We start from the raw sequence: 24,805 nt of genomic DNA on the forward strand, positions 1-24,805 counted from the left end.
ACAGGCAGAGGATGCCTCAGACCCAAGGCCATCACCACCTTCTAGTCAAAGTCAATCAAGAGCCCTGGCCTGGGCTAGCTCCAAACCTCTGGCTGGCCATAGGGTAGTGGTCCTGTGGGAGAACGTGATGAAGAGGGGAAGGCCTAGCCTCAATGTGGGAGACTGACATGGCCATTCCGTCCGCCGGCAACTACTAAGACAGAGACACAATCAAGCAAATTAGTGGTGAGAGCTTTGTTAGCACCCAGCAGACAGGCCGATGGTTGACAGGCCAGTGGTTGGGTGTTTAGGCAGGTGGCAGGGGACAAGTTCGTAAGAAAGTGTGGCTCAGGCAGGTAGGCAGGCAACAAGCAGGGAGGGCTGCAGATGGGGACTGCCCTGTGAGGGGTGTGGCATCCCCCCAGCTGCTGCCTGCTGGGACCTTGGTCTGTGGCTTAGATCTTGGCTTAGAACTCGGTATCCACCACACGGAAAGCTGGCCTGCCTACAGCGGAAAACAGAATGAATGGCTGTTAGTAGGCAAGCAGGTAGATAGGTGGAACAAGAGGAGGGGAGGGCTACAGTTACCTGAGTCAGGCATAGAAGAGGACCGAATACTGGCCTCCTTTTGTAGCTGTACCTCCTTTAGTGCAAATATGGAAGTAGCTGTGGATGAAGAGACAGAGACATGTAAGTGGAAGATGATCCACGGGTCTACCCAGAACAAAACCCTACATGACCCACCCCACTCTGCAAATCAGAACAAGTTTCTCCTTCTTTAAGACTTTCTTCTATCAAAATGTCTATAACTAAAGAAGATGAGACATGGACTATTTACTACTGGACCACTCATTGAGACAAAAGAGTTTTAAGTTTATCAGGTATGATAATGCTAATATAAATACTACCTAAAAATCTACAAGAAAGGTGATGGTTTGGGATTTAATCATTAATTCTGTGGGTAGATATGAAAGGTGATCAATTTTTGTGTAAGAACTTTTGTTTTTGAGACATGGTCCTTATAACCCTGGCTCTGCTGGAAGTCACTATGTAGAACTGGCTGGCCTTGAATTTACAGAAATTCACATTCCTCTGTCTTCCGTGTGTTGAGATTTTTAAGCCAGGCATAGTGGCTCAAACCTGTAATCTCAATTCTTAGGAGTCCGAGACAAGATTGTCACAAGTTCCAGGCTAGCCTAGGCAGTACAGTGAAAGGGTTAAGACTGCCCCCCAAAATAAAAATAATAGCCCACCAAAGTAAGGTTTTTAAAAATCTTTATAGAAAGTCAAGTATGGCCGAGCAGTGGTGGTGCACGCCTTTAATCCCAGCACTAGGGAGGCAGATCTCTGTGAGTTCGAGACCAGCCTGGTCTTCAAGAGCTAGTTCCAGGACAGGCTCCAAAGCTACAGAGAAACCCTGTCTCGTCTCAAAAAAAGAAAGTCAAGGGGCTGGAGAGATGGCTCAGCCGTTAAGAGCATTGCCTGTTCTTCCAAAGGTCCTGAGTTCAATTCCCAGCAACCACATGGTGGCTCACAACCATCTGTAATGGTGCCCTCTTCTGGCCTTCAGGCATACACACAGAAAGAATAGTGCATACATACATACATACATACATAAATAAATATTTAAAAAAAAGTCAAGTATGGTGACACACAACCTAATCTCAGCACTTGAAGGTGGTGGCAAGAAGAGGAGTTCAAGGTCATCCTAAGCTATGTAGCAAGCCTAAGGTCTACCTGATCCACAGTAATATTTGTCTCAAAACACCACAGCACCACAAGCCAAGGGCTACCTAGTCTTTTAATTTAAAAAGATGAGAGAAAGATGCCATGCAATAGGGTTTGCATGGAGGGGTTGTTATGGGGGGGAGGGAATGGGAAAAAGTGGGGAGGGGAATGGGGAGACTACCCTCTGGTGACAGAAGTGGGAGAAGAGAAGAGAAAAGAGACAGAGCAAGAGATGGGAGGTGGGCAGGGCTCTTTTTAAAGGGAACATAGTGAATGTGCATAGGAGGTGCTCTTAGTGGCTGCAGTTGAGGATGTTTCCTGTCAGAACCCCAAGGACAGGCCAGTACAGAAGCCTAAACATTAACATCTAGTACAACCTTACCTCAAAGAATCTCCCGAATGCACCCCCCCCCCAGCTAGCGCTATTATTCCAGGAAGGGACCTGGAATGCTAAAGACAATATAAGGAAGCTACAAGGGAATTTTCCCATTGGTTTTGAATGGTCTGAAAATTACATGGGTGTTTAGTTTGCAAAAACTGGTGTAGACTTTTTTTTGGATATTGCAACTATATGTACGATATGAGAATCTCATAAAAAGGTCCAAGATAAAAACAAAATTTCTTCCTAATAAATACAACCTGTCACATGTGCATGAGGCTGTTTCCTTCTTAGACATGGTACAAACTAGCACCCTAAATTTCAATGGTTCTGCTCCCTAACTCCAACTTGAGCCATCCATTCCCCAGCTCCACTCACTGTCAGGAAGTTTGTGGATCCGCTCCCCCAGGCTGAGGAAGAATGGATGTTTCATGGCATCCTCAGCAGAGATCCGATTGCGACCCTCAAACTGAGTTGGACAGAAGAGAGTATATTGGTATTTTCAACACATAGGTCTCTTGACCTGCCATCCTCCAGAGCCTGCCCATGGGGAAGGTCCCAACACCTGGAATCCCACCCATTAAGGCTGGCCTCAAAAGATGGTCTCACCTGCAGCAGCTTGGTGAGGAGGTCAGCTCCTTCGCTATCAAGTCTAACATAAAGATAAGGGGATGTACTTTACATTAAGTTCAGATACCCTGGCCCCTAAATCCACCTACCCATCAGCCTCACCGGGGTGCATGGCTCAAAAGGGCCTCAGCTCGGTACTTGGGATAGTTGTATGTTCTAAACTCCTCATTGGATAGAATGCCTGGCCATGTCTCCTCAGTTGGGGTTCCTAATACAGAGGGTGAGTTACACAAGACATATCAGGTCCTCCCTGAATGTCCCCCCCAGCTCCTTAGGCACAAACGTCCTCACCCAAAATTCGGAAGATGAAGTGCAGTTGTTCTTCCACTGTGGAGCCTGGGAAGAGGGGCCGGCCTGTGGCCATCTCATAGAAGATGCAGCCCACACCCCTGGGCAGGAAAGGCACCATGAGTAGGGGACAGTTGGCTGGGCAGTCACTCCCTTCCACACTTCCACCTCTTCTCACCACATGTCAATTTGGGTAGAGTAGTCTGTGGATCCAAGTAGGATGTCAGGGGGCCGGTACCACAGTGTCACCACTTCGTTGGAGTATGTTTTAGTAGGGATTGACTTGGCACGTGCCAGGCCTGGGAGAGGGGGAAAAAAAGAAGCAGCTGTGGGCAAAGCTTGGAGCAGAGGACAACTGGGGCTAATTAAAGTTTGGAGAGGCTGGAGGAGAATGAGGCTGGTTGGTCATAAGGAAGTTGAGTTGCTTAGAGAATAAGGCTGAGGAGTCAGCAGGAAGAAAGGGGGGCTGGTGGTACCAAAGTCTGCCAGTTTGAGTTCTCCTCTCTCGTTGATGAGTAGGTTCTGGGGCTTGAGGTCTCGGTGTAGCACCTTCTGCCTATGGCAGTAGGCCAGGCCTCGGAGCAACTGGAACAGGAACAGCTGTAGACCCAGGAATGGCAGGCAGAAGTCAAAAGATATCCACAAGCCCATCCCCTGGCAGCAGGCAGGCACTGCTCCCTCCCAACAGACACTGACTCCAACCTTTTATCATACAAAAGATGACAGGCTCCTAATGCCCCCAAAGAGCTCCCAGCAAAAACATCATACAGGAAAAGGCTGTTTCTGGGAGATCTGTACAGTGAGTGGATAAGGGGGGAATCCCTCCTAACCCTGCTTTCTGTCCCACACCCACTTTCACATTGTGCATGTTGATGACATTCCCACAGTCATCCAGGTACTGCTTCAGGTCCTTGTCCTGAGGACAAAAGAGGTAATACAGGAACAAGAGTCACATACTATGGCTCCTGGCCATTTCCCCATCTCCCTGGGGCCTGTTATCCAACCTTACCAAGTATTCAAAGACCAGGGTGAGGGACTTCTCTGTGTGGATAATGTCATGTAGTGTGACTATGTTGGCATGCTTGAGGTCCTTTAGCAGGGACACTGTAGAAAGTATGGAACAAAACAGAGCAAGAGTGAGAGCCCCATCTTCAAAATAAAGAAGCAGACAGATATAAGCATAACGGTTTCCTTCTTTCCCGGTGCAGTTTAAAGTAATAGTTCAGAGCATCTAGCTCTGATCTATGACAGTAAGAAGTAGGTGTGTCTCAATGGTCCAAGTGTAGAAAATAAAGCTTAGACAAGAGTATTAAGCAAGAGTGTGGGACTATAGGCCCAACTTCACGTGACACCATATTTTTTGTTTTGTTTTGTTTTTGTTTTTCAAAAGAAGGTTTCTCTGTAACTTTGGAGCCTGTCCTGGAACTAGCTCTTGTAGACCAGGCTGGCCTTGAACTCACAGAGATCCTCCTGCCTCTGCCTCCCAAGTGCTGGGGTGAAAGGCATGTACCACCCGCTGCCTGGCGGCCTGTGACACCATATTTTTACAATCTGCTTTTGCTCTCTGGGAAGAGGCCTTGTCCAAACCTAAGTACAGAGGCTGGAATTTGTACCTTTTTTGTGTGTAATTCAAATCTATTCCATATGATTTTCTAACACTTTAAGGAGTGCTCAAAGAATGAAAACAAACACCATAATTTGCAATTATTGACTTTCCTTGATCCATTTAGATCCCCAATTCTCTTGATTGTTACCTGGGATGTAGATGGTATGCATTCTCATGAAGGCCACAATGTTGCACAGGTGAGGAGAGACAGTCCAAAAAACCCCAGTCTCTGTTCTCACTTATCATAGAGACAGTGTGCCATGGAGTCAAGAAAGTCTAAGACGGGGTCTGTACCTTCCCGGATAGCAGTGCAGGGTGCCCCTTCTTCATGTTCCAGTCTGATCTCCTTGAGTGCCACAAGGTTGTCTGTAAGCTTGCTTTTGCCTTTATAGACAGTGGCATAGGTACCCTGGAACGTGAGGAAGTACAACAGCAGAGATACAATGAGATTGCATGGTGTTCATACTGACCCCCATCCTCACCATGGTTCTTTTGACGGTCTCACCTCACCCAGCTTGTCCAGCTTGATATAGGTCTCCAGTTTTCCAAAGCCAATCTCAGACTGCGGGGTAGAGGAGGTATGCTGAAGCAGGGTTGGAGAAGGGCACTGGGAGAGTGGGATAGGTGGTAGACAAAAAAAAAGATGCTTACCAGGCTGACACGGCGGAGGCGCCGGCTAAGAGGCTTGTCAAAAATGGGGCTATTGAGGGTCAGCTTCTCAAGGTAGCCCTCAGGCAGCCGGATGTCAGCTGGTAGCGACAGGCGTTTGTTGATGTCCTAGCAGCCAAGATAAAAGACAAGCATGATCATAAGCCCCACCTCCCTAAACACAACCCCATCCTCCAACTCTTCCATCAGTGAGACAGGGATCAAGCACCTCAGTGGAGATCTTGCGAGGTGGGTGGTTGCGCATGCGTACTCTCACTGGAGATTGCACCTCATCTGAGGATGTGGCTGAAGCCTGGTCACTCTCCCCATCAGACCCCATCTTCATGTCCTCATATACAATCTCTGGTGGTGAAGAGAGAGAAAAGTCCCTAGAGCAGACTAGGATATCCAGGTAGGCCCAGGATAGATATGGAAGGGGCATGGTCATCTAGTAGAGTACTCCATCAGACATGATGGTAGCTGCCCATAGGTCAGAAGGCTAGCGGTGACAGGCATTGTCAAGAGCCAAGAATGTAGACCCAGGGAAAGACAGACCCAACGAGACTGACAGGGCCACCACAGTTCAGGAAAAAGGCAGAGACAGCCTTGGGGTAGCTGCAATAGGCTAGGTACCATTCCTCCTCCTGGGGCCTGAATATAAAGTCAAGGAAGGAGGTATAGAAAGAATGTTAGAAATGGATGACAGGAAAGGAGGAGAAAATGAAAAAAAAGGAAGACAAAAACAAATCTAAGGAACACACTGGAAGTATCTGGGAGCTGGGGCAGGGAGAGAGAATGATCCAAGTGGACCCACCTGGTGCAGAGCTGAGTGGGCCCCGACCAGAGCGAAGTTCCCCAGGAGCAACACGGGTAGGGGCCTCTCCAAGGTCACTGCCACCACCTCCACCACTCTCATCCAGGCCTATCTGCTCAGGGGCACCATTGGTCTTGTCTATGCCTCGGCCCCCTCGGAGTGTCATTGACAGCTGCCGTTTGATCTTCTTCATCCGATCCATGGCAACCTGGACAGGAGACATGAAAAGAAATGGGGACTACATTAGCATCTTCTTGAGTATCACGGGCCCCTGAAAGATTATAACAACCAAGAACATGTCAGTGCCCACTCAATCACTACAGATCCTTGAAAATTTGGCAGGGATAGGGCCCCTTGTCATTGTTAGCCCACCCCTAAGTAGTCTACCTCAGTACTAATACTTGGGTGGCTAGCTGAGAGCAAAGGTCCATTCAGTAGATTGTTGGTCTCTAGGGCAATAGTCTCACTGTGGGAGCATAGGACTCCACAGCAGCTATCTTCAGGTGCAGCAGCAGTGACAGACACATCCACAGCTGGGACAAGGGGTTCAGTTAGAACCCAAGGACTAGTGTCCAGGTCCTGGGTACGCCCATAGAATGGCATGTTTCGCTGGCACCAGCCCCACATTGCCCCCAGCTGCCAGGCAGAAAGCTCTCTGAGCCCACAGGGACCCTCCCACCTCCCCCCAGCAACCACTGTCATGGTGACTAATGGATCACCCCACTTCTCTATCCAAATGGGGGGAGGGCTGCTAAGGCCCAACCACTGGAGTTGTGTGTGGGGGTATGTCTCAGCACACACAAGCTATCCTCATGGCTGTTAGACAGGTTTGACAGGGTCCAAACCCAGATTTTTACAAAGCCAGGTCATATTTCTTTTCTCCTAGAGAATATACCATCATCCCAGATAAACATAGCAGTCCTCGCTGTGGCCCATGTCTTATATATATCTCATTCATTCATTCCTCTTTCTTGATTATTCCTAGTTGCGGTTCTGTACCACTTCCAGCAGTTTATACCTCAGGATCTGTACACTAGCTCTCACCCACCACCTCAGAAATAATATCTACTTATTAGTTTTTTTTTCTTTTTACTTTCTTCTCACCACTGCTACTAGAAGGTCTACTCCACCAGGGTAATTTCTGTATGTTGAGGCCATGGCTATATCCTAAGAACCTGCAATAGTGACTGACACTGAGCAGAAGCTCAAATAGTACATAAACAAGCAGTGAATAAAGAGGCTGAGAGCTTAGGACCAACCTTTATTGAGGTAACTCCCAGACATTTACAGACTACCCCAAAGATACCCAGGGATGCTAGAATTGACAGGAAGATGACCTAGATGGGCTGCTGGAAGGGAATGGGGCCACCAAAAGGTTTAGGTCGGCATTCCTCTGTTTCCTCCTGGACCAGCAAGGAGGGGGGAAAGACCTGGTTCAGGAACCATCTGTACTCACAGCAGGGCTTGATGATGGCCCAAGGCCCAAGGGAAGCAGAGCTAGATAGGAGGTTGAGGATAAGGCCAGGGATGGATTCAAGAGAAATAGTTCATCTGTTACCTTGAAACAAAGTGCTTACTTACCACAGCAGTTCCCCCTCCCATTTCTGCCTACCACCTCTAGAAGGTGTGGCAAAGTCAAACCTAGCAGAAGAAACCTCAGATAGATAAGGGTAAGATCCACCCACAAAGAACCCAGAATACCATAAATCCTTACCTTGGAGACTGAACACTGAATCTAAGTCCTAGAAAGCAGCCAAAGACTTCCTTTTGTCCCCATTTGACACTCCTACTCAGTTACTTTGTATGTGGTGACAAGAATAAGGGGTTAGGAAAACGAGGGATAGAGAGGGAGTTATGAATTAATTTTATGACCTCTAACTGGAACCCTCAATGACTGGTCATTTTCCAGAATTCTTGTTTTGGGGGATTTTAAGAAGTTATACAACTTGAGGGGGCAGACCCCTAGAAACAGATACACTTAAACATTTATGAGCGGCAAAACTTAAATACCATAATTTCAGTTTTCTGAGCTTATAGACTTCAGAATAAGCGAAGGAACAAGAATCAGGACTTCGAATTCCACAACTATAATGTATTTGTCCTTCTTGGCACCCCTCAAAGACACACTCACCTGTCCCCAGGCTACTTTCATAGCAAGGACACTCACACTAACTCCAACCACTGAGCATCCAGCTTCCATACTCTAATATGGAAACATGTTCCATTGTGCCCTGACCTCTATAGGCCCTCACTACATCTTAACTTCTAAAACACTCATGATTTCTCTTTTCACCTCTAACTTCCCTTCAGCACTCAAAATTGTTTGCTTGTATTTGTCCCCTTTAAACAGCTCCTGTCACCACCACATTCTACCATATTCTGAGTCCCTTCCCAGCCTAGATGCTTGTTAGCCTCTCTGTAGTACTGTTCTATCCCAGTAACATAGTGTCCCCTCTGGATTCTGATCCTCATTAACATGCACTCAAGGTGTTCTACAGCTGACCCAAATTAGCATTTTCTGGACCTTCACACGGCTCTGAGTCACACAGTACACAGTGAATCTTGTACAATTCCTGACCCTGTTTGCTCACACTTAGGCTCCTTCACAGTCGTGAGCCTCTTGATGTGCATGCTGGAATCTGAATTGAGGTCCTCTCGAAAAGTAGTAAAAGCTCTTAATAGCTGAACCATCTCTCTAGTCCTTACTTTCACAGTTGTGAACGTCATTAACATACTTTCTGTCCTGTACTTCCACTATACTGTCCTTTCCCTCAGCACAAACTGAGTCCTCACTCTATCTTGACCCTTGCTAGCACATACTGGGCCCTCAGGCAGTCCGGACTCTCTATTAGTATACCTTGAGACTGACCCTCATTAACATACACTAGTTCTTTGGTGTCCATTCACTTTGGCACACTTACCTATTCAAGGCCCCTCTGCTTCAACACCTCCCCCACTATTAACCCTTTGGTTCACAGTCCATTTCCTTCACAGCTCTATTCCTCCCACCACACACTCGATCCCCATCCCCCAAACTCTCCCCCTGTAGCACTCCCTGAATCAGTGGCCCATGGACAGGAAGAACACAGTATTCACAGGGTTTTAATGTTCATCCCATCATTTTACTACATGCTTTCTTCTCCCAAAAGCAGACCTTAAGTGTCTGAATGGTTCTAAAGTCACAGTAACAGCCTCAACGACAGTGGTTCTCAACCTTCCTAATGCTATGACCCTTTAATAGAAAGAGCTCCTCAGGTTGTGACTTCAAACCTCAAATTATTTTCATTGCTACTTCATAGCTGTAATTTTGCTACTGTTGTGAATTGTACCACATATTTCTGATGTGACCCCAAAGGGGTCGTGACCCACAGGTTGAGAACCACTGCTCTAGAATTTCATATATAGTATTACCCCACACTTTCTGGAAAGCCACATTCTCTGACTTCGCACTTCACCTTGAGCCTTGGTGTGCTGAGCTCTTTATACTTCATTTACTCTCCCGTAGATACGTATGCTCACTTCTGGTAGCCAGCGGTACAGGCCTTCCACCACTCTGCCCCATTACACACACCCTCGGTCCTTCACTGGCATTTACTGGGCTCCACACTACCTAGATCTTTAGTACAACATCTATATACCCTTTCCACCATGACCCTCCCTGATCAGTACACACTCAACTACCTCCACGAACACAGCCCGGATCCAGAGAAGCTGCCACCCCTAACCCCGTGGACGAACACAATATTAACACTACCCTGACCCTCATCACCACACACTGGGCCTCAGAACCCTGATTCTATTGGCATTTCTACCACCATTTCTCCATTTACACTGGGCTTCTTTGCAGCCCTGGCCTCCACTAGCATGTTCTGGAACTGCCCTTACACACAACCCCGTTTTACATTCTCACGTCCCTTATGGTCCTGCAACCCCCTTCCATAAGCATTCACTGGGCCTGAAGGTTTACTCAGTCGCAAGGCTTTTCATTACCCCCTTAGCAACCTCGAATCTTTCACGACTACTTCATAACTCTAGTCCTTTAATCACCCTTCTCCCCCTTAGCATTCAGAGCATTTCACATCCTCAGCTCCCAGGACAGGGGCCCAGGGCGGGGCCAAGGTCAGGGAGGCCCCAAATGACCCCCCGGTGCATTCTGGGAAAGTCGAAGGGGAGGGGGTACCTGACAGTCAAGCTGCCCAGAACCCCCTAACTCTTGTCCTAGCACCGCCAAGGATGGGGGTGGTTCTCTAGGGAGAGCATCCCCCACCCTAAGTATCGAGGACACGCTCACCGGAGGGGGCGCGCGAGTAACCTCAGAGCCTCGGGGCCGGCGCGGCGGCGCCTGGGGCGGCGGCCCGGGGTGAGGCCGCGCGACCTCCTTTTCCTCCAGTTCGCCGCAGGCGCCTGTCCCAGTAGTCTTCGGCCATGGCTGCTGGGCCCGGGCCGCCGCCGGCTGAGGAGGAAGAGGCGGCGGCGGCGGCGGCGGCTGAGGCGGAGGCGGCGTCCCGCTCAGCCGGCCATGAGCTTCGCCGCTGCGGGCGATGCCCCAGTGCTCGCAAGCGCCCGCTGGAATCCGGGTGTTCACGGCGGCTCGTGACTCAAAGCGAACTGCTCGCGGGGACGCAGCGGATCCCAGGGCCCTACCGCCAGCGGCCCAACAGCCGCGCGCGCCGCGCTCCACGCATGCGCACGCACGCGCTGGAAAGGAAGAAGGAGGAGACTCACCTCGGACTGAGTGTACCAAAAGACCTGTCTGCAGCGGAAGGGGGTGCGGCCATTGCGTGCCCGCCAGGGAATGTGGCGTTGGCCGCGGAACGGCGCCAGGGGTATGTAGAGGTGGGCTAGTAGTCAGTCTTGATCTTGCCAGAATTTTAATAGCATCAAGGTGAGCAGCAGCCAGTAGCCCGGCGTACCAGTTACCGTTTGATTCCCCTACAGTCTCACTTGGTACACGCTCATGGTAGCAAACGGGACTTTTGTAAGGAGGAAAAGAACTGGTGAGCCTAGAAGTCCTAGTCCTTTGTGGTGCCTCGGGAAACAAGAATTTAAAGGCTCGAGATGACTTTCTAGGCGAGGTGTCCTGAATTATCTTTGGCCTTTCCTACCTTAGATAGGACAACCTAGCCCCGCCCTGCAGCCCTCCCTCCACTTCCACCTCGTTACCCACTGTGAAACGTATGTAGCACCGCCCTTTAAAATTTGTCGCTCAGCCAATCAGGCTTGTTCCCTGTGGTGGGGCTGAGCAAGAATGAGGGGCGTGGCAAAGTTGAAGAGGCGTGATCTCACTTTCCCCCTCAGCTTGCCTCGTCCTTTGCACGGTTTTTATTGGTTTTCGGCCTCGCCTTTTTGTTCTGAGCGCCTCTCAGAATTTTTCTGAATATCCCGTAATATAATTGGCCCAAAGAGCACTCACTCAGTTGGGTCCCTCCCTAACCATTTACCATGCTCTCCTGTAGCTTTTTGGTGTGGTTGAACCTGGGCTGAGAGGAAAGGCGAACGTTTAAGAGGTGCAGGGTCCGATACAGAGCTGTTGAGAACTTTGGCTTGGGCGGAGCTTCTTGCTTCCTCACCCTAACATTCGCTTACATGCTCCCCTGATTGGGTTTTCTTGAAACCTTTCAATTACCTCATCTTGCCCGCCACTGACTTATTTACTTACTAGGCTCTTTTACATGGCCAACTGCCAAACACATATTTAACCTCTCATTCCTCTCCCTAGAAAATGATTCCCCATATCTATCCCAAATATTGCTGCAGGCCTTCTGAGACTTACACTGGACGAAGGAACTTCCTTGCCTCTTCTGGGCTTCCCTTGGTCGGGCCTTCCTGCCTTCCCTTCTCCCTTCCTTCCCTGTTAGGATTTTCAAGCAAGGTTCATTGGCAAGGATTTAGTCAGCCATTAAAGACCTAGGATAGACATCAGGTCTGTCACTTAACTGACTTAATCTCCTACCCTTCCTCTCACAACAGGAACAATTCTATTTGTTCTTGAGTATAGCAGGCACAGTTGAGCCTCTAGGACTTCATACTTATTCCCTTTGCCTGGAATGCATTTGCCCTATATCCATACGCCTCGTTTCTTCCTGTTGCAATCCCATTATTCCAGATACCCACTTGGCTCTATGCCTTTCGAAAATGTGTTTTTAAATTTCTAGATGTTTATTTATTTGCAATGTTAAAGTCCATTCCCAACCTTGCGTGTGCTCCACTGTTGAAGGGCCTTGGTCAACACTTGTTTTGTATTTGGACAGGGTCTTTTGTAGCCCAAGCTGGCCTTGAGTTCACTGTGTAGTGAATGACCTTGAAGTCTGGATTCTCCTGCCTGCACCAGTCAAATGGGATTACAGATACCACCACACTTGGTTCTCTTTGCACTCTGGAACTACATTTCCAGCCCATTTGCCTGACTTATTGATCAACTTTTATTTATTTATTTTTTTTTTGATTTTTCGAGACAGGGTTTCTCTGTAGTTTTTGGTTCCTGTCCTGGAACTAGCTCTTGTAGACCAGGCTGGCCTCGAACTCACAGAGATCCGCCTGCCTCTGCCTCCCAAGTACTGGGACTAAAGGTGTGCGCCACCACTGCCCGGCTTGATCAACTTTTAAACAATTAAAAAATTAATAATGGGACTGGGGCTGGAGAAATGGTTCAGTAGTTACAAGCACTTGCTGCTCATTTAGAAGACCTGAATTTGGTTCCCAGTACCCGCATTAAGTGGTTCAGAACTGCCTGTATCTTCAGCTCCAGGGGATGTCATTCTTGTAAAATATATAATTACATGGAGTAAACACAAATGGACATAAATGTTTCATTTTACATTTTTCACTTGCTTTTCTCATCGAGTGACCAATAGTATAAACAATATGAAACTAGCCAGATGGTGGTGGCACTTGGGAGACAGGCCAGCCTGATCTACAGTTAGTTCTAAGACAGTCAAGGCTACACAAAGAAACCCTGCCTCAAAAAAAAAAAAATAAACCCCAAACTAAAAAAAAAAAAAAAAAAAAAAAAAAAAAACTAAAAAGGACCTTAGTCCATCAGAATGTTACATAGTGAGGATGCCCTTTTAGCCTCCTCCCACATCCACATGGCATAACTCTTAAAACACACACACAACACATACCTGAGACACATTGAAAAAATTTTATAGGCCAGGCATAGTGGTACACCCCTTTAATCCCAGCACTCACAAGAGGCAGAGGCAGGCGGATCTCTGAGTTTGAGGCTAGCCTGGCCTACATATCTGGTTTCAGGGCTACATAAGAGACCCTGACTCAAAAAAAAAAAAGGCTGAAAGGCTGGCTCAACAAGTAAAGGTACCTGCTTCCAAAACTGCGTCAGTTCCATCCCTGGGACCCATATGATGGAGAGATCTCCACATATACACTATGGCACATGACCCCCCCCCATTAAATGAATGGAATCCAATTTTAAAAATTTGTGTATGGACACACTTGTGTCATGGCATACAAGTGAAGGTCAGAAGACAACTTGCAGGAGTTGGCTCTCTCCAAGTGGTACTTGGGAATTGAACTCAGGTTGTCAGGCTTGATAGTTACCTGCTGAGACATTTTATCAACTTAGCTTGGTTTGAAACAAGACTTCACATAAGCCAGGCTAGCCCAAACCCTTCTCCTTCCAACTATCTCCACAGTGCTGCAATTACAGGTTTGGACCACCACACCCAGCTCTATACAGAACTGGGGATTGAACCCAGTTTGGTGCATGCTAGGTAAGCAATAGCTACAGCCCTAGCCCATGTTTAAAAAACGATTGTGTATGAGTATTTTGTTTGCAGGCACATGGTTTCCATGTGTGTGCTTGGTGTCCAGATCAAAAGAGGACATTGGATCCCTTGGGACCATGGTTATATAGTTTTGAGCAGGCATGTTGGTGCTGGAAGCCCAAACCAGGGTCCTCTGGAAGAACACCCAGTGCTACTAACTGCTGAGCCATCTCTCCAGCCCTTCAGCTTTAGTTAGTTGTGCTTATTATGTAAGTTTTATAAGCCTTAGGAGAGATGTTTTATTTGCTAATGTCTCAAATACCTATAATAGTGGCACAGTCACTACTAAACAAATAGTTGAGTAATTGGCTGGCAAATAGTTCCAGCACAAGCACTAGCTCTTGTTCTATCTCTTAAGTCAGCTAGGTACAGGGGGCCCAACACTGGTTTGCTGAGCAGTCCTGTTTCCTACCAGTCTGGTTTTGTAATGATATATACACAGCAGCCAAATGGTATGCACGGTAGTGATCTAAGATACAGCCAGGATTAGTGGGTAACTAGCTGTTCTAATTTTTTGGTCTCATGTAGCCCAGGCCACCTCCAGAGTGCTGGGATTACAGGCATGGACCATGGTTTCAGAAGTTGGTATCAATGGACAATGATATATATAAGAGAATCCAGGAGTAGTGGTGGTAAAGATACTAAAATGTCCAGAGAATCAGTTATAACGAAAGAGGTAGAAAACAAAGTATGTAGGATGCCCTTGAAGGAACTGAGATGGTAGAAAATCAGTGCAAAGAATAGTGTATTTACTGCTTGCCTGTAATGGTGTAACAGCAGTAAAGTGCTGACAGTAGGAAAACTCTAAACAGATGGTACCACCATGAGACACCAGAGGTACAGGACCTCTGTCATACAAAGTAGTATGATGAGGGACTAAAAAGGAACTATATGGAAGGATAAGTTCACTCCAATACATTAGGCCAAGAAAAAAAAAGTATGGACAGAGGTAGGCAAGAGCAAACACTGCCTAGGGCCAGGAGCTGATTTAGGAGGTAGCTGTGTGAACAGGTTATGATGGGAATTAGGCCAAGTCTGGGAACAAACACAAACCCATCCACCATGGATGGAGATAGCCAGCTAGGTTGGCGTTTTCTTTTTCTTTCTTTGGTTTTTCTAGACAGGATTTCTCTGTAGCTTTGGAGCCTGTCCTGGAACTAGCTCTTGTAGACCAGGCTAGTCTCGAATTTACAGAGATCTGCCTGCCTCTGTGTGCTGGCATTAAAGACATGTGCCACCACTGCCCAGCAAGGTCGGCGTTTTCAACTGTTTGGAACCCTCAGCTAAGACAAGGAAGTAGCACAGCAGCTCTGGGCTTGGTGGAGCCATTGATGAGCCTTTTGCTATTACCTGCATTAATCAATTACTCTTTGGTCCCACAGCCAGCTCTTCTTTGGAAGGTAGGAGGCCTGGGCACCTCTGAGCACCTTCAAGATATGAGCAGAATGAAGCAGAAAAGAGACAGACACAGTGTTCTCCAGATGTCCTTAGCCAAGTATGCCCATAAAAACTATGGTGTGCCTTATGACATCGGTGTTCCTTAGATTGGCTGTTTACGGCTCCTCAGCATGGACTCAAAATACCTGGACAGGCATTCCTGGCTGCTTCAAACTGGGGAAGGGATTTGCCCAAAGGATGGAATGCCAAAAATATGCTATCTTAGCCCTTTGCAGTCTTATTTGTTAAGTGTGTTCACTGTGAATGGAGGCAGTTAGGACACGGAGAACACAGGGTTTGAACCCAGCTCAAATCACTCAAATCACACAGACCCAGGTACTTGTTTATATAGTTTCACTGCTACCTCCACACCTGTTACATAAAATAGACAAGAGAGATCAACTCCCATTATTCTCTGCCCAGGAATCTTGTAGCTTGAGTAGCTCTTTGAGCTGCTATCTGAACCAGACATTTCCAGGATGTTCCTTTCTTCCCTGGAAACAGCCAGGATGGCTATATCTGGGTTATTATCTTTTTATTGGGATTTAGGTTCCAAACAAGGTACAAAGCAGTGGTGAGAGGGTCTCGGGATGCTGGGTGATAAGGGAATACCAGGCTTGGCTAGATGGACCACTGCCAGAGGCCAAATGGGAACTAGTACTGGAAGGGATCTGGGGAAGAACTGGGGCTTAGGGAAATGCACAGAGATCAGCGAATGGCGTATCGTACATAGGGAACCTCGACGTCCTCGCCACTTTCGTCGTTGCAGCACAACTCAAGCACCAGTGCCCGCACATGGCGGCCCAGCTTTCTCTTTGACACACGGCTCACAATTTCTGTCATCCTAGGGAAAGGGGCGAGGGTAAGGGCAGAGGGCCAGGAGGACAAAGCAAGAGAAGAAGGGAGGTAGGTGGGGACAGGAAAGGTGATGGGTAAGAATAGAACAGCTCCAAGCTGAGGCTCCCCACCCAATGAAAGGAACACAGGGCCTTTCCCAGCCTGCCTGGCAATAGCCTACTTACGGCTGATCCAACCGTTCCTTGAGCTTAGCAGCTGGCATGAAGAAAGAATAGAGCATGGACACACCCTGGGACAGCATGGTGATTTCTAATTTGTGCTCTGTCTGGAGGGCAGAAGAGGGAAAAATAGCACTGATGGTGGGAAGGCCAAAAAAAAAAAAATCTATACATCCCATCCTCTAGGTGGGATGAGAGGGAAAAAGGGCCTTCCTTACCTTAAAGTAATCGAGGAACTGTTTGAGGGTCATCTCCTCACCATTAGGCTGCAGCCCTTGTACTTCAAAGCGATCCCACAATGTCCATTCTTGATTATAGTACTGCAATGCAAGAAAAGAACAGGATATGGGCCATTCCAGAAGTCCCAACCCTCTGCTTTCCCTGCCCCCATTCATGCAAACCCAGTAAGTCAGATCAGAACCTTTTGTTCAAAGTCTCATGGCTCCCATATCACTCTGAGTAACAAGCGTCAAACCTTTACAATTGAATGACAAGAAGAAATTCTTATTCTCATCTTCTACCCCTTATCTTCTCAATCACTCTGATCTACTGTTATTCCTTCAACATGCCAAACATACTTTACACCTTAGTACTCTTGTAAAAAACATGCAGGTATATTTCAATAGGAACTCTGACCTAGTGACCGGGTAACCCACTACAAGTCTCATCTTCTGATGTGAGCATGTACCTGGTGACGAGGTGCAGCAAGAGGTTCTGAAAACCCAAAGAAGGGTAGGGCCAAGTTCAGGAAACCATTTTTGTATGAATCAAGCTGTTGGTGCCCCTGAACCACCTTGTACAGCTCCAGACACACAAGGCCAACTACAGCAGCTGTAGTGGTGGCAATGGCTGGGATGATCTTCCCTGCAATCAGCTTGCTCTGAGAAACAGATCAAGGAAGATGTTAGTTCTAAGTTGTAAGAGGTTGAAAGTCTAAAGAAGGACACAGATATAAGGAACTCAAGCCTGGAAATGGTAGAACATAAGGCTTAGAGTCCCCTTACCTTGTGCCGGTCTGCAGGGGAAATATCATAGTTTTCAGCCCGAAGATTGGATGCAGCCACAATAAAATCCATGTGGAAGTTGCTGTCATCATCCTGAGTAAGAGGAGATCAGATGAAAAGTTTTCCTGGCCTCTTGGGATGTAGGTATCCTCCAGTGCAAATTACCTGCTGGTCTCCCCCAGATCAGAAGGAAATCTACGTGGCAGCCCATGAATCTGATCACCATAAAGGGCTGGACTGGCTCTATATTCTTAGATCCCCATTCTTTATAACCCTGTCTATGCTTAGCTCACCCCAACTGTCCTATCCAAGGCCCCTTCCAAGCACCTTCTCAAAGTCAATGGGGTACATCTTAAATCCTGGTAACTTGTCTGGGCTGGGCAATGTAGCTTTGAGCTCCTCAAGACGGCTGTCATCTGCACAAAGAGAAAAAACACAGCCCTTTAGATGCAGGGAGTGAGGGTGAAAGCCTAGGTAGGGCAAAAGAAATTCAGTTAGATACAGAATTTGGAGAGAGAAAAAGAGATCCTAGAATGAAGGGGCAAAGGGGAAAAGCAGAGCAGAACAGAGCAAACCTGAAAAAGACTAGAAGAGGCTATCAAAATCTGGAGAGATACTAGAGGCAGAAACAAAAATCACGGGAGAAAGTGGAGGTGAGGTGGAGTGTTCAGATAGAAGGGGTTGTCAGTCTTGAGGACATACTGTATATAGAGACACAGAAGACATGATGGGAACATAGGGAAGTACACAAGCATGAATATATGAGAAGTATCTGAGGGGAAGGTGGAGAATATATGAAGAGAGGTGAGATAGGAGGAAATATGTGAGAAGAAAGTCAGAAGGAACCTTGAGGAGGTGGAAGAAAAGACTAAAGGAAATATATAACAGTAGGTATTTCAGAAGGAAGACAGAGAAGAGGGAAGGTCAACACGGGGTGGGGGTAGTATACAGAACTATAAACACAGATATCTAAAAGGAAAGGCAGGGAGACTGAATAAATTATAAATTATGATGGGTGAAGACATATAGAGAAACAGGGTGGGAAGGATGCATGAACGGGGAGACATGGGACACATGGAAGGAGTCAAAGTGGGCAAGGATCAGGGGGAAACCCCTGCTGGAGATCATACCCCCTAGATGAACAGATCATCAAGGAGAGGCAAAAAAAGAATGAAACCAAGGCAAACGCACACCAAGCAAGAACACAGTTTGTTTTCCTGGTTGCTGGAATGGGAAAGAAGACGAAGGGAGGGAGAGATTGTTCCCCCAACAGACTGTCTTCCTTTCAAGGTGAGGGAGGTGCAAAGTAAGGTGAGGTCACAGAGGACTAATGGGGAAGCTAGGAACAGGTAGGGACAGTGATTTCTGACCAAATTGCCAAACACCCTCACCAACAGAGGCGTTGGCGCTCTGTAACTCCTGGTCAGAAACATGGATCTTGACACCAGACTTGGGGGTGAATTCTGGAACTTGTACTGACTGCAGGAGTGAAGCCACAGCAGCTCGATCTTGAGAGCCAGTCAACCCATAGGTCTGGGCAAAAAGGTTGGCAGCAGCCATCACATAATCCAGATGCAGTGTCTAGGGGACAGCAGGGCACAGTAGGGTTAATACATCTGCCCTTGGAGAGGAAGCCACCACCTCCCCTTCCCACCCGCCCATCCTTTACCCAATCCCAGGAAAACCCAACAAGAAGACTTACGTTGTTAACATCAAAAGTAAGTGGATGTGGACAACGTTTGGGTCCAGACCAAAATGGGGCCCCTGAGCTGGTAAGCTAAAACAAAAAAAGTTTCCAGAAGTAAGATCTTGAAATGAAGGCCTCTCTGGCAATCCTGACTTGTCATCTTGGCTCTGGATGCACCCCACCTTACTACTCTTGGCTGGGTCCTTGAAGAGGGCTGGAGTCAATCATCTGAGATTCAACCACCATCAATTCTTAGATACTTTCTTTCTTTTTTTTTTTTTTTTTTAGATACTTTCTTCACAAATCCCTTTAGCAGACTGGACTGAATCACCAGACATGTACTTAATATTTATAAATACCAGTGAATCAGATCACAACTATTCCTCCTTCAAGCTAAAGAAAGGAACAGAGAGAAGTGATTTGTCCAAGTCCAGAGAGAGCTGGGATTTGAATAAATGACTCCTGAATCTCTGCTTCATGGTTCACTATAGCCCTGATAAAAATCAGGTCAGACTCAGCCTATACACCACAGTGAAGGGGAAGAGCAAGAGAACCAATTAATTTGCTCCAAGAAATGAAGGAAGAAATAAGAAGATCATTCTTCTGACATCTCTTGCCTTGGATACCAGCTACATCTGAATTAGTAACTGGGACAAGTCACTTGAAGAAACTGCAGCAAACACGTGGTTGTAAGGAAACGCATGCTGCCATATGGATACATGAATGAACATTACCTGGTCGGGAGGAAAGTTGTGCAGCAGTTGTCGGATGTTGTTACAGTACTGGGTGTGCCAGTGGTGGCAGGCCCAGGTCACGCAATCACCCCAAGTCTGTGGTCGCTGCAGCACCAGGCTGCGCTGCACAGCCTCCAGCACCTCCAATGGCTGGGTACCTGCCAGCCGCAAGGTCCGTTCCACAAACTTGGGGTCTCTATTAGGGAGTGAAAAGAGCCGAGGGGCAATATTACACAGTGGGCCCTGAGGTAGGCTCTAGGGCAATCTTACTTTCTCCACAGAAAGCTTGTCTTGATCCCCTACAGCATGAGAAGTGAAGAGTCCTTTGAAAAGTGTGTCTAGTGCTGAGGGCGACAGCTGAAAAAGCATAGAGTATCTTTGCTGGCAGGCAGGCGAGTGGGGTGTGTAAGTTACTCACGTGAGGTACTGATTAACATTTTCTGCTGGCTGCTTGAAAAGGCCTTCAAATTCATCCCGGGCCCACTGCAGATGGAACAAATGGATTTTATAGAATGATGGACAAAATGTTTTCACGGGTGAGAGTCATCATAGGTAAGTAACCCAAGTAGGAAATACACAGCAACTTGTGAAAGAGAAGCTCCTAAATTTCCCCACTCCTTCATTTTTGGCCTTTCAATTTAAGTCAATGAACTTGATATGAGAAATAACTATCCTAATGTATGTGTTAAAAAAAGCATCAAGAATTGTACACGTGTACGATGCCTTGATGAAAAATGCGGATTGGCTAAGTGCATTTTACAACTTAAAAACAAGATTTGCGGGCTGGAGAGATGGCTCAGTGGTTAAGAGCATTGCCTGCTCTTCCAAAGGTCCTGAGTTCAATTCCCAGCAACCACATGGTGGCTCACAACCATCTATAAAAGAGGTCTGGCGCCCTCTTCTGGCCCTCAGGCATACAGACAGAATATTGTATACACAATAAAAAAATAAATAAATAAATAAATAAATATTAAAAAAAAAACAAGATTTGCAGCCGGGCAGTGGTGGCGCACGCCTTTAATCCCAGCACTCGGGAGGCAGAGGCAGGAGGATCTCTGTGAGTTCGTTCGAGACCAGCCTGGTCTACAAGAGCTACTTCCAGGACAGGAACCAAAAAGCTATGGAGAAACCCTGTCTCGAAAAAAAATCCGAAAAAAAAAAAAAACAAGATTTGCTGGGAACAATTGCATGAAACCCTGACTTAACAAAAAAGAGTAGATAAATGTTTGTCTAAGTCCTAGGTTTGGTCGCCAGCACCAAAACACAAACAAGCAAACAAGGAAACAAAAAAAAAAAGATTCAATCCAACAATGATTCCTATCTATTCTCTAGGGATTTAGCATAAGACATTGGCTTTATCCTCTTTCCTATGTGTACTTAAAGTGGTGCCAGTTAAACAGCCCAGTGAGATAAGAGAGAGGAAGACTATAAGGCACAAAGAAGTTCATGGCCACAAAATTGGTGGGCACACAAAACTGACACAACCACAGTAGCACAGTAGAGTCAGAGGGGAAAATGAAGGGTAGGTTTGGTCTTTCCCCACCCCTCTATTTCTACCCTTTCCCAATATGTGGACTATAACACTGAACCTAGAATTCTGATAGCAACATAACTATACTTGTGGCCTGGGTGCCCATCACATAGATGTGGTCACTTCATTATATACAGCACCGTTCCATATGTGCATCATATAGAGACTATCATTGTGACATAGCAGTATTAAACTCATTTTGCACAGTTGATGGAGAAACCTGAATATCATGTGCTAGAGACAAATAACTAGAAGAGAGTGAAGGAAATGACTATTTTGTTTAGCAAGAAAATAATGCTTTGGAACCAGACATGGTAGCATATGCTTATTAATTCCAGTACTTGGGAAGTGGAGGCAGAAGGGTCAGTTTAAGGTCATCTTCAGCTACACAGTTAAATTTGAAGTCAACCTGGAATACATGAGACACTGTCTCAAAAGAAACAAAGAGGAAAAGCTGCCATGTAGGTAACTAGGAACTGAACATGGGTCCTCTGTAAGAGTAGCAAGTGCTTGGGAGGCAGAGACAGGTGGATTTCTGTGAGTTCAAGGTCAGGCTCCAAAGTTACAGAGAAACCCTGTCTTTGAAGAAAAAAAAAAAAAAACCCAACCAAACAAAAAGTAGCAAGCGCTCTTAACCACGAAACCATCTCTCCAGTCCCAATTTAAAATTAATGTGTATGGGTACTTTGCTGCATTTATGTTCGGGCACCACATGCATGCAGTACCCATGGAGGGTATCAGATCCCTTGAAACTTGAGTTAACACCATTGTGAACCGCCACGTGGCCTGCTAGGAACTGATTTCAGGTCCTTTGGAAGAGCAGTCACTGCTTTTAACTGTTGAACTATCTCGAAGTTGTTAGAGTATAACATCTAATGAACAGAAATCAAAAATCCACCACCTCTGCCACCTCTGTACTGAGATTAAAGGCAAATGCTACCATGCCCATATCAATCTAAGAAAATATGGCAAATATTGTTAACCCTAGGTAAGGAATGACATTCCAGTATTCATCATTCTTTTGTTTTTGTTTTCTGAGATTAAGGTGGTCGAAGCTGGCATTGACCTCACAGTCCTCATGCCTTAGCCTCTCAACTACAGGTGAGCTACCATGCCTACCAACAGCAGTGGTTTTTACCTGTCTATGTACTGGAAAAAGTCAACAGTAGAAATTACAAGAATAAGTCATTTCAGAAGTGCCAACTGCCAGGTAGATGGATGGTAGAAGAAAACATGTCTTATACTCAAGCCTGTGATACTCAAAAGTCAAGGGCCTGATGGACATTCCTCCCTTCCCCTGAGCCCCACTTACCTGTAGAGTGTGTTCAATGGCATTGGGAAAGTTTTTCAGAGTGCAGATGGGAATGGATTTCTCTGGCGGGTCCTGGCTAGAGCTGTAGGATTCTGTCAGGAAGGGGATCACCACCTGTACGTTGCCCTTCGTGCCTAGTGTGCCAGACTCCAGTAGTGGTTTCCGATAGTACACACAGCGGCGATCCATGTACATGCCTGTGTGATAGGTTAGGGACAATGATGTGATAGCCAGGAAACAAGGAAAGGCACACTGGGAAAGAACAAGAGGGCCCAGACTCTCCCTCTTTTGCCCTTGCCTTCTTTACCAGCCTTCAAACTTACGGGCATCTACATTGTCCAGGGCATTGGCCACACCATCCAATTTTTGGAAAAAATCATCATCGTAGATGCGCTCTGTGTCAGGACCTACACGGTTCTGGTGGCTTGTCACCTGGATGTAAGGATTCATCTGGCGTACAGCTGCAGCAGCCGTGTCAGACTTTAACTTCTGTGAAGTTAAGAGATACAGTTGAGGGTACAACGTGGGACTCAGTTATTGGTGAATTCACTTAGCGTCATAAAGAGCTGTCCCCCTGAACGGTCATCTAACGTTAGAAGAACCAGCCCAAGTTCAGGAGGCTCCTTGGTTGAGCAGGATATTGAACAATAATGCCACATGGGCCAGAGCTGAGTCACATGTGGCAGTGAGATGGAAAAGGAAGCATCCATTGTAGACAATGGACTAGCCCCCTCTTTTTTTTTTTTTTTTGTTTTTTTGAGTCAGGGTTTCTCTGTGGCTTTGGTGCCTGTCCTAGAACTAGCTCTTGTAGAGCAGGCTAGCCTCGAACTCAGAGATCTGCCTGCCTCTGCCTCCCGAGTGCTGAGATTAAAGGTGTGCGCTACCACCGTCTGGCTTAGCCACCTCTTTCTGATACCTACTATTCTTTTAGGGAGCAGCAGGTTGGAGATTCTCCCCGAAACAACCAGATATTAGACAAATAAGCATTAAGTGTTATGAAACCAAAGTCAGGTCACATCCCTCCTCTGCTTAGAACCTTGGCTCTCATCCCCACTCAAGGCAAACTTAATTGGTTCCCAGGACCTCTCAGAGTAGAGCATAGTTCTACAGGCTATTATCTGGGCCTTGGGCACTTCCAACCAGAAGACCATCTAGTCCCCACACTCACCACAGCTTTGCAGAGATGAGGTGTTTCTTAAGGAACTGAGATCTGTAAACTAACCTCCCTAGCAAGCCCAGCTTGCTCTTTTACACTTTGCAAAGTACCAACATTGACTCCATCTCTCACTGTTATATTGTATCTTTGTTACTTTGTTGTTGTTTGGAAACAGGATCTATGAAGTCATGGTCATGGAACTTACTTTGTAGACCAGATTGGCCTCAACTCAAGAGATCTGCCTGCCTGTGTACATCTGTAGGCCCAGCTGTATCTGTATTATATCTATTATGCATTTGCCCTTTACTACTTACCTTCCTCCACTAGCACCTTTACTCTTTCTTTTTGTTTGTTGAGACAGGGTTTCTCTGTGTAGACTTGGCTGTCCTGGAACTCACTTTGTGGCCCAGGCTGGCCTTGAAGACAGAGATCTGCTTGCCTCTCAAGTGCTGAGATGAAAGGTATGAGCCACCATGTCCTACCTCATTTTATTCTTTAATGTACCTCAAGTATGTACAACAATAACTCCTAAAGTAACTATTCAGTGAATAAATTAATGAACAGGTATACTGGGCAGTGATACTGGCCTTATAGACGGTCTCATAGATTTCTGATATCTCAGTTTCAAACTGCAGAGAAGAGTTACTGGCTGACTACAATGCCATCATTCAGGAGGCCTACTTTGAAAAATGGCCCTTGGTTGGAGTCTAGGATCTTGGATTTTATGGAAAAGTTCCCATTGCTCCTTTACCTAATAATAATGACTCACTGTGCCTGTGTAAGACTCTAAGACAATCCTAAAGCCATTTTTGACAATTTTAAATCCTCTCAGCCTCTGTGCCATAGTGCTTCCCCTCCTCCCCTGGGAACCAAGGACCTAACAGCTACACTTGCACGTACTCAGTTCTTAAACAATTACCCATATACGTATGCTTTGGTTCTGTCCCCTGGAAAACGAGGTCAAAATGACCTCTTACCTCATCTGATCTGGCAACAGCTCTCCAGTCAATTATTGGTAATAGCCCTTTCAAATAAGCCAATCAGAATAGTCAAAGAACAACCCCCCTTG

At 46.6% G+C, this 24,805-nt stretch overlaps 2 protein-coding genes across 6 annotated transcripts in view; both read right to left on the reverse strand.

Annotated features, from left to right (window-relative positions):
- Window positions 1-210: 210 nt before the first annotated feature.
- Window positions 211-11,160, reverse strand: Cdk16 (cyclin dependent kinase 16). 3 transcript variants are annotated; one of them, XM_050160917.1, is made up of 16 exons: window positions 10,798-11,160; window positions 6,073-6,280; window positions 5,488-5,621; window positions 5,262-5,387; window positions 5,116-5,172; window positions 4,905-5,019; window positions 4,014-4,108; window positions 3,858-3,920; window positions 3,481-3,604; window positions 3,183-3,303; window positions 3,008-3,105; window positions 2,819-2,924; window positions 2,696-2,729; window positions 2,465-2,555; window positions 568-645; window positions 211-484 (listed from the first exon to the last, which is right to left on the reverse strand). In XM_050160917.1, the coding sequence occupies exons 2-16, from the start codon at window positions 6,272-6,274 to the stop codon at window positions 447-449; spliced, it is 1,482 nt and encodes a 493-aa protein (XP_050016874.1). In that variant the 5' UTR covers window positions 6,275-6,280; window positions 10,798-11,160; the 3' UTR covers window positions 211-446. The 3 variants fall into 3 exon arrangements, with proteins under 3 accessions (XP_050016874.1, XP_050016873.1, XP_050016875.1); XM_050160916.1 differs by having other exon boundaries at window positions 2,696-2,738; window positions 10,798-11,158; XM_050160918.1 differs by lacking the exon at window positions 10,798-11,160 and adding an exon at window positions 10,364-10,759 and having other exon boundaries at window positions 2,696-2,738.
- Window positions 11,161-15,814: 4,654 nt separating this feature from the next.
- Window positions 15,815-24,805, reverse strand: part of Uba1 (ubiquitin like modifier activating enzyme 1) — a 24,977-nt gene continuing 15,986 nt past the window's right edge. For all 3 annotated transcript variants that reach the window (XM_050160893.1, XM_050160895.1, XM_050160892.1), the window contains 12 exons: window positions 22,904-23,069; window positions 22,581-22,777; window positions 20,156-20,220; window positions 19,738-19,933; window positions 19,019-19,093; window positions 18,708-18,897; window positions 17,644-17,732; window positions 17,317-17,409; window positions 17,001-17,192; window positions 16,531-16,632; window positions 16,319-16,419; window positions 15,815-16,140 (listed from right to left, as the gene is read on the reverse strand). In XM_050160893.1, the coding sequence (XP_050016850.1) occupies window positions 16,005-16,140; window positions 16,319-16,419; window positions 16,531-16,632; window positions 17,001-17,192; window positions 17,317-17,409; window positions 17,644-17,732; window positions 18,708-18,897; window positions 19,019-19,093; window positions 19,738-19,933; window positions 20,156-20,220; window positions 22,581-22,777; window positions 22,904-23,069 (1,602 nt within the window). In that variant the 3' untranslated portion in view covers window positions 15,815-16,004. The remainder of the gene's footprint in view (window positions 16,141-16,318; window positions 16,420-16,530; window positions 16,633-17,000; window positions 17,193-17,316; window positions 17,410-17,643; window positions 17,733-18,707; window positions 18,898-19,018; window positions 19,094-19,737; window positions 19,934-20,155; window positions 20,221-22,580; window positions 22,778-22,903; window positions 23,070-24,805) is intronic.

Source organism: Alexandromys fortis, unplaced genomic scaffold (assembly GCF_014885135.2).
Source record: "Alexandromys fortis isolate MF-2015 unplaced genomic scaffold, M_Fortis_MF-2015_v1.1 scaffold_83, whole genome shotgun sequence".
Classification (NCBI taxonomy): Eukaryota; Metazoa; Chordata; class Mammalia; order Rodentia; family Cricetidae; genus Alexandromys; species Alexandromys fortis.